This window comes from Ostrea edulis, chromosome 4 (assembly GCF_947568905.1).
Source record: "Ostrea edulis chromosome 4, xbOstEdul1.1, whole genome shotgun sequence".
Lineage (NCBI taxonomy): Eukaryota > Metazoa > Mollusca > Bivalvia > Ostreida > Ostreidae > Ostrea > Ostrea edulis.
The window spans coordinates 21,089,328-21,098,790 of record NC_079167.1 but is presented as its reverse complement, the minus strand read 5'-3'; the positions used below and the strand labels follow the sequence as shown (position 1 = coordinate 21,098,790).

Below are 9,463 nucleotides of genomic sequence, written 5' to 3'. Positions count from 1 at the left end.
ATGTTAATTTGGCGCTACATAATTAACTGTGTGAAAAATTCTCGAGTGGACCACAACAACAACAACTTAAAAACAAACAAATAAAAAGTTAAGGAAAGCTAATATTTTTTTATCATAATGAAAAGGTGCTTATTGTTGAAATTCTCTGAACAATATCGTGCATTTTGGATCAAACTTATTGAATATCGAAATATGTGATCCTCCCCAAATCTTTTGATCAATGTCGTGTAAACGCTTGACGTGGATCGAGGAAATTCGGACAATTCCTGTTCATCTGTTATTTTCATAACGTACATGATATTGTGTAATGATATGGAACACACGAGAAAAGTTGAAATGTCAACTTTCGATTTCAGAGAGTAGAAGTGATCCAAGCTTTTTACGAAACTAATGCCCATTGCAGCAGATTCGTGTTCACGATAGGTATTTTTTCCCCTTTAGTTTCGGTATTGTGTTTACAATTTCATGCTTTGTAACCTATGAATAACTGACAGAAGGCTCTATAACATACCTTTGAATGTAAGTAATGTTATGTTATTTCTTATCTACTCATGTATCCCAAGAATTTCATTTTTGTAAACAAGACAATTTTAATGAAAATACTCATGATATTATATCAAAATCAAAAGTAATGTAGGCCTATCAAATGCATCTTATATCTGGAGACCGGAAACACAGTATGAAATATTTGCATTCTTATACATGTATATATTCTATTGTACCATGTCTCACTCAAAATATAGATTTGGATTTAAAGATGGTTGTTGGTAATTCTTCTTCATGCTGTTCTCCGACAGTGAATGAGTGTTAACACAGCTACATAGCACAATTCAATGTACAGTGTAGATTTAGGGATTTATATCCACCATAACTATTACCTGTAACAATCCCATTATTTGAGCCACAGCATCAGACTGAGGTACCGCTCAGAGTCCACTACGTTACACACTAGTCTCAGAAATCACCAGATTGAGGTGTCGCTCAGAGTCCACTACATTACACTATAGTTTCAGAAATCTCCAGACTGAGGTATCGCTCAGAGTCCACTACATTACCCTGTAGTCTCAGAAATCTCCAGACTGAGGTACCGCTCAGAGTCCACTACATTACCCTGTAGTCTCAGAAATCTCCAGACTGAGGTACCGCTCAGAGTCCACTACATTACACTATAGTCTCAGAAATCTCCAGACTGAGGTATCGCTCAGAGTCCACTACATTACCCTGTAGTCTCAGAAATCTCCAGACTGAGGTACCGCTCAGAGTCCACTACATTACCCTGTAGTCTCAGAAATCTCCAGACTGAGGTACCGCTCAGAGTCCACTACATTACACTAGTCTCAGAAATCTCCAGACTGAGGTACCGCTCAGAGTCCACTACATTACCCTGTAGTCTCAGAAATCTCCAGACTGAGGTACCGATGAGAGTCCACTACGTTACACTAGTCTCAGAAATCTCCAGACTGAGGTACCGCTCAGAGTCCACTACATTACACTGTAGTCTCAGAAATCTCCAGACTGAGGTATTGCTCAGAGTCCACTACGTTACAATAGTCTCAGAAATCTTCAGACTGAGGTACCGCTCAAAGTCTACTACATTACACTGTATTCTCAGAAATCTCCAGACTGAGGTACCGCTGAGAGTCCACTGCTTTACACTAGTCTCAGAAATCTCCAGACTGAGGTACCGCTCAGAGTCCACTACGTTACACTGTATTCTCAGAAATCTCCAGACTGAGGTACCGCTCAAAGTCTACTACATTACACTGTATTCTCAGAAATCTCCAGACTGAGGTACCGCTGAGAGTCCACTACGTTACACTAGTCTCAGAAATCTCCAGACTGAGGTACCGCTCAGAGTCCACTGCTTTACACTTGTCTCAGAAATCTCCAGACTGAGGTACCGCTCGAAGTCTACTACATTGCACTCTAGTTTCAGAATTCAAATTATCTTTGCCACTGTGACTGAAAGGTATTTTTCATAAACAATATGGCATACATGTACATTTATCCTATGTATTGAGAGTTTACAATACACCAGTTTTGAGATAAGAGCTCTTCTGTATATGAGGTGCATTTAGTGGAACTTTGAATGCCTAAGTTGGACAGAGTGGACCTACAGTCAGTGGGGAAGATGATAAAATGTATTAAAAGCAGCTTCTCTTTAAAATATGGAAATGTAGGAAATACAAAATACTATCGAAAGAAATATTTTACTATTAAAAGTGAAAATATAAAAACAATGTCATATTTGCTAGTAATATCCTGGATATGATATAAATCAGCAAAGAAATAACGGGATATTATAAGAATTCTGTGTATTTAATTACTCCCTGAATACTTATCATTTACCTAGTTTGTGTATCAGTTCAATTTGGGTGATGAAACTGCATATGAGAATCTTACTGTGCAGATTCACTTATGCAGTGATGAATATTTGTCCCACTCCTGCATGTAAACAAATTGTTTCGCGCATTATTATGTACAAGAGTTCTCAAAAGGGAAATAACTTGGACGTATCACGAAACCGGCGTATTATCATATGTATGGAAATTTTACACATATCTTATTTATAGAGAGTATACAGGTATTGTATATGTGGATAGTTTACACGTATTGTATGTGTGGAGAGTTTACATGTATTGTATGTATGGAGAGTTTACAGGTATTGTATATATGGAGAGTTTACATGTATTGTATGTATGGAGAGTTTACAGGTATTGTATATATGGAGAGTTTACAGGTATTGTATGTATGGAGAGTTTACATGTATTGTATGTATGGAGAGTTTACAGGTATTGTATGTATGGAGAGTTTACATGTATTGTATGTATGGAGAGTTTACATGTATTGTATATATGGAGAGTTTACAGGTATTGTATGTATGGAGAGTTTACATGTATTGTATGTATGGAGAGTTTACATGTATTGTATGTATGGAGAGTTTACATGTATGTATGGAGAGTTTACAGGTATTGTATGTATGGAGAGTTTACATGTATTGTATGTATGGAGAGTTTACATGTATTGTATATATGGAGAGTTTACATATATTGTATGTATGGAGAGTTTACATGTATTGTATATATGGAGAGTTTACAGGTATTGTATGTATGGAGAGTTTACATGTATTGTATGTATGGAGAGTTTACAGGTATTGTATATATGGAGAGTTTACAGGTATTGTGTGTATGGAGAGTTTACATGTATTGTATATATGGAGAGTTTACAGGTATTGTATGTATGGAGAGTTTACATGTATTGTATGTATGGAGAGTTTACAGGTATTGTATATATGGAGAGTTTACATGTATTGTATGTATGGAGAGTTTACATGTATTGTATGTATGGAGAGTTTACATGTATTGTATGTATGGAGAGTTTACATGTATTGTATGTATGGAGAGTTTACAGTATTGTATATATGGAGAGTTTACACTTGATTGTAATTATGGAAACTTTAATAAACATTTTGTACATATGCTTTGAGAATTTACATATACCAAATGTATTGAAAACTTACACATATTGTATATTTGGATAGTTTGCACATATTGTATACTTAAATAGTTTACACATATTGTATATATGGAGATTAGACACATATCGTATGTATGGAGAATTTATGTTTTTTGTATGACAGAGATATTGTAGAGAGTTTATAGAGAAAAAGAAATCAATCAGAAAATGCACACAAGATGTTGTAATACTTCAAGATCCTTTATGCTTTTTGTGATCATATGGATTTAAGATATTTTTCTTTTTAGCCAATAGAAATATTGTTGGTGATGTACTAGCAGAAGCCGAGGGATGACGGGGTTTTTTGGATGGGGTCGTAGTCGTGATGGACAGCTGTCTATAGGGGTCACGGATGAGGAGAGAGTGCTCTCCCCAAAGGAGATCCCTAGTCTCCAGAAGCTGAACATTAAAGAGATCAGCTGTGGAGAGAAGCACACACTGATTGTCACCAAGGGAGGGGAGCTACACTCATGTGGAAGTAACGATCATGGGGAACTGGGACACAGTAAACCAAGGTCAAGGGCAGGTAGGCATAGTGATTTAGATTTAGTGTTAGAGGTCAAGGGAAAATAAATTCAGCAATATGTCTAGTGTCAGAGGTCAAGCAATGTAGATTTATTGTTAGAGGTCAAGGGAAAATAAATTCAGCAATATGTCTAGTGTCAGAGGTCAAGTAATATAGATTTAGTGTTAGAGGTCAAGGGAAAATAAATTCAGCAATATGTCTAGTGTCAGAGGTCAAGTAATATAGATTTAGTGTTAGAGGTCAAGGGAAAATAAATTCAGCAATATATCTAGTGTCAGAGGTCAACTAATTTAGATTTAGTGTCAGAGGTCAAGGACAAATATTAAATGTAGTGATGCATCTATTGTCAGATATCTAGAACAGATAAGTGTAGTAATATGTCGTGTATCAGAGGTCAAGGGCAAATAAGAGTAGTGATATGGCTAGTGTCAAAGGTCAAGGGCAGATAACAGTAATGTCAAAGGTCAAGGGAGGTATGTATAATGATTTGTAGTCTAGTGTCTCTGTTAACAGCAGAATGAACTCATTTGTCTAGTGTCAGATAGTTTTAGTGACATCATACTTTTAAAATTATTTCTGGAAAAAAGGGGTATTATAACATCAAACTTGAATTTCTTGACAACTGGCAGTTGAATCTGTTCCAACATCTTTTTAGGTAAGGTTTTTGACATTTTGACATGTAGCGAACAAAGTCATGTTGCATATCAGTATGTTAAGTAGGAATTTATCTTTTAAAAATTTACTTTTAAAAAAAATCGCCCGTGTCATTTTTTGACCAGATGGGCTTATTTTTGTGATGTTTTACATTTTCGGGATCTTTGTACAAAAGGGAATACTAGTGGTATAAAAACTACACAAGGCAAATTTATGGGATAAAAAGCTGTTAGAATTTTTAAAAAGAGTATTATCTATAAGATTACACTAATTGGTAGAAAAATGTTATTTTAAAACACCAAAAAATAGCACTTTATATATCTTGAATAAAATTTAAATTCGTTGCCATGGCAACAAAAAATGTATATTGGGCAGCTTTATAAGGTCTACGTCAGAAAAAATTTACTTTAAACATAATATTTGGACCATAAATATTTAAGAAAGCATATAGAATTACTACCCACCGGGCTTTGTTTCCATGGTAACAGATTAAAAAGAATTATTTCATTTATGCGATTTGTCACTTTGTTTTATAATTTTACAACTTTTGAAGAGTGCATTGAGCATTTTCATGAATAAGATACAATTCCAGCCCAAAAATTATATTTATATTTATTTGTCAAGTATTGTAGTATCACATTTATTAGAAATTAAGATGTTGAGGTTTTTTTTCAAAATTCAATACAATATTTTCAATATCCCAGCGGGTTTTCCACGGTCCTGCTTCGTCATAAATTCTGTGTTACATTAGCCTGAACCTGTTTTATATACTACATCTTTGAATAATCTCCCTCTCCTTGTTCCATTCCTTGGTGTTTGTTTACAACTGTAACCTTCGTGACAATATAAAGTATAAAGCCCGGTCAGTGGTGGATCTAGAGGGAAGGGGGGGGGGGGGGGGGTAACGTAAAGTTAGTAAAAATGACACTAATAAATCTGTTTTATGTCGACGTTATGCAAATGTTCCTCAGACAAAATTAAGACTATTTCAAGATGTACTAGAGAAGACCCCTTTTTTATTTTTACATGATCAGATCAATCGCGTTTTCTACATTTCAAAGTTTATGCGATAAATCGCTCTATCAGCGCATGTAGATGTCATAGCATTGAAATATGAAGTGCATGTAATTAGAGAGCATTGTCGGGTTTATTTTTAAAAATGCTTGTGAATGTCATAAGAATTCCTAGCTTCGTTAATGTCGAACCTTGTCTTTGAGGATACGATCGATTATAACAGCATCAAAATAAATCCTACTTTCCCTACTGAGCAAGATTCGCAGATATTACATGGTCACAACATAAGCTCGTGCATTTTGACAGCCAACTCGTGCCAATATAATTTTAATAGAAATTAACCGTAGCGCATACTATATATATATATATATATAAAAAATTGTAGACTTTCATAATATCAAAGAAAATAATTTATAAATGATCATTTGAGAAACATTATTATTATTTTGTCATACTGTAGAGTGTTACACATACGCCACTTGACAGCGGTAGTAGATTACAAGTAAATATTATGACATTTTCCCTCGATTCAACTATGACGTGACGCATTTTTTCATCATAACCTCATAAAGCACAAAGTGCACTGAAGTATATCCAGAGTTATTTCCCTGTTGTTGCAAACCTTACCTTAAATAGGAAATGCACATGTATATTAATGATATTCAAAGGTCAAATTGAAAAAAAAAAAGATTCTATACAGCCATCACAGTATAAACAAGAGGCCCATGGGCCACATCGCTCACCTGAGTCACCTTGGTCCATATCAGAGGATTTTCAATACCTATTTGCATGTAAAACCGTTGTTCCTATTATGGCCCCAAACCTACCCCTGGAGGCCATGGTTTTTGCAAACTTGAATCTACACTATGTCAGAAAGCTTTCATGTAAATGTGAACTTCTTTGGCCCAATGGTTCTTGAGAAGAAGATTTTTAAAGATTTTTCCTATATATTTGTATGTAAAACTTTGACCCCCTATTGTGGCCCCATCCGACCCCCGGGGGCCATGATCTTAACAATTTATAATCTGCACTATATCAGGAAGCTTTCATATAAATCTCAGCTTTTCTGGCTCAGTGGTTCTTGAGAAGAAGATTTTAAAAGATTTTTCCTATAAATTTGTATGTAAAACTTTGATGCTCCCCTTGAGGCCCCATCCAATCCCCGGGGTCCATGATTTTAACAAACTTGAATCTGCACTATATCAAAAAAAAAAAAAAACCGAAAAAAAAACCAAACAACAAAAAAAAAAACATTGACCCCCCTATTGTGGCCCCATCCAACCCCCGGGGGCCATGATTTTAACAATTTAGAATCTGCACTACCTAATAAAGCTTATCTATAAATTTCATCTTTTCTGGCCCAGTGGTTCTTGAGAAGAAGATTTTTTAATGACCCTACCCTATTTTTACCTTTTCTTGATTATCTCCCCTTGGAAGGTGGCCTGGCCCTTTATTTTAACAATTTAGAATTCCCTTTACCTAAGGATGTTTTGTGCCAACTTTGGTTGAAATTGGCCCAGTGGTTGTTGAGAAGAAGTTGAAAATGTGAAAAGTTTACAGACGGACAGACGGACGGACGCCGGAATACGGGTGATCAGAAAAGCTCACATCTTTAAAAATCTTCTTCTCAAGAACCACTGAACCAGAAAAGCTGAGATTTATATGAAAGCTTCCTTATATAATGCAGATTCTAAATTGTTAAAATCATGGCCCCCTGGGGTAGGATGGGGCTACAATAGGGGATCAAAGTTTTACATACAAATATATAGGAAAAATCTTTAAAAATCTTCTTTCAAGAACCACTGAGCCAGAAAAGCTGAGATTTATATGAAAGCTTCCTGATATAGTACAGATTCTAAATTGTTAAAATCATGGCCCCCGGGGGTCGGATGGGGCCACAATAGGGGGTCAAAGTTTTACATACAAATATATAGGAAAAATCTTTAAAAATCTTCTTCCCAAGAACCACTGAGCCAGAAAAGCTGAGATTTATATGAAAGCTTCCTGATATAGTGCATATTATAAATTATTAAGATCATGGCTCCCGGGGGTCGGATGGGGCCACAATAGGGGGTCAAAGTTTTACATACAAATATATAGGAAAAATCTTTTTCCCAGAACCACTAAGCCAGAAAAGCTGAGATTTATATGAAAGCTTTCTGATATAGTGCAGATTCAAGTTTGTTAAAATCATGGCCCCCTGGGGTAGGATGGGGCCACAATAGGGGATCAAAGTTTTACATACAAATATATAGGGAAAATCTTTAAAAATCTTCTTCTCAAGAACCATTGGGCCAAAGAAGTTCACATTTACATGAAAGCTTTCTGACATAGTGTAGATTCAAGTTTGCAAAAACCATGGCCTCCAGGGGTAGGTTTGGGGCCATAATAGGGACTACGGTTTTACATGCAAATAGATATGGAAAATCTTCTGATATGGACCAAGGTGACTCAGGTGAGCGATGTGGCCCATGGGCCTCTTGTTTGGTAACAGGAGCAATATTCTTAATGAATTGAGCAGTAGAAAATTACTGCTATTTAGAAATAAGAATTTTGTCAGGAATGTCTTGGTTTAGATATCACGAGATCTTCTATTGTATGTTCCAATTGTCCTGATCCCTGAGGTTGTAATTTTGGTTCAGTAGAAATTCTGGATGCTGTTATAAAATAATAAAATATTGATTGATTGCTTTTGATGAAATAGTACTTTACCTTTTGATTTAATGGGCAGTGTTGGTTTATGTTTTTTATTTAATTTTGTAAATTATTTTACTATTTTCTGCTATTTGCTGGAAGGAAATTTTTATCTTTAAGTGAGAGTAATTTTTTCATTAATTTTTCACAGATTTTCATAGATGACTAATGACTTTATTTCTTAGCTCTATATTTTTTTTTTTACAGTTTTCAATGTGTTGTTCACAATTTTGTAGGTGTAGGGAACATAAGAACATTTAAGTCAAACGAGTCATAAAATGTTATTTGTACAATCACACATCATACAGACTGTCTACCAAAACCAGTAATGTTTTAGATGCTTCACCTGACCTAGATTTTCCAGATCATGTTGATGTTCGTTTTGTAGTTGGGCCATTGCTTGAAGACTTTACTTTGTACGTGTATGTGGTTTAAACTTGCATTTATGATGTAACCTAGGTTACTCACTGCCATTCATGCTTGCAATGCATCTGACCTACATTTTAAGAGCAATTAGCTTAAATTGTTTTGAAGTAGTAACAATAATTACTGTGTGCTTCATTAAAAATATGCGATCACACAATATCAATTTTACATGTATATACATGTACTACTTCTCTTGTTATACAAATTTAACTTCAACCAGTGATGTCTGGTGTCCTCTGACTAAAGACTTAGAACTATAAAGACTGGGAAGTCCTTCAGATGAAGGGATCTTCGATCACTAGTTGATATTTCAAAATGATATACAGAAGTTTGGATAAAACATATACACAGAGGTTGATTTCCTCATTAAATGACTTCCACTACCAGGTCTAATGACTTTATTGACTGACATATTGGAAAAAAAATGTTTAATAACCACCTGTTGTTCAATAATGATTTCACCCAGACCAGACATTTATCAAGCAATCAATTGACATATTAACCTACATGTAGATATTTGCAATGAAAGAAAGTTAAGAAGTGAAGTCTTCCAATTATGTCAGAAAGTTTATTGAGGCCATTTTCTACAGTACTAGTGTATAAAATCCCTGTTTTATATGATCAAGTGAGTGG

At 35.1% G+C, this 9,463-nt stretch overlaps 1 protein-coding gene across 3 annotated transcripts in view; it reads left to right on the top strand.

The window, feature by feature from the left end:
• Window positions 1–214: 214 nt before the first annotated feature.
• The window catches only part of LOC125669948 (probable E3 ubiquitin-protein ligase HERC4), a 36,196-nt gene continuing 26,947 nt past the window's right edge, over window positions 215–9,463 (top strand). The window contains exons 1-2 of one of the 3 annotated variants that reach the window (XM_048904816.2): window positions 215–423; window positions 3,765–4,042. In XM_048904816.2, coding sequence (XP_048760773.2) covers window positions 3,808–4,042 — 235 coding nt within the window. In that variant the 5' untranslated portion in view covers window positions 215–423; window positions 3,765–3,807. Of the gene's footprint in view, window positions 520–3,764; window positions 4,043–9,463 lie in introns of all 3 variants that reach the window. The other 2 variants (XM_056162185.1, XM_048904817.2) reach the window with 2 other exon arrangements.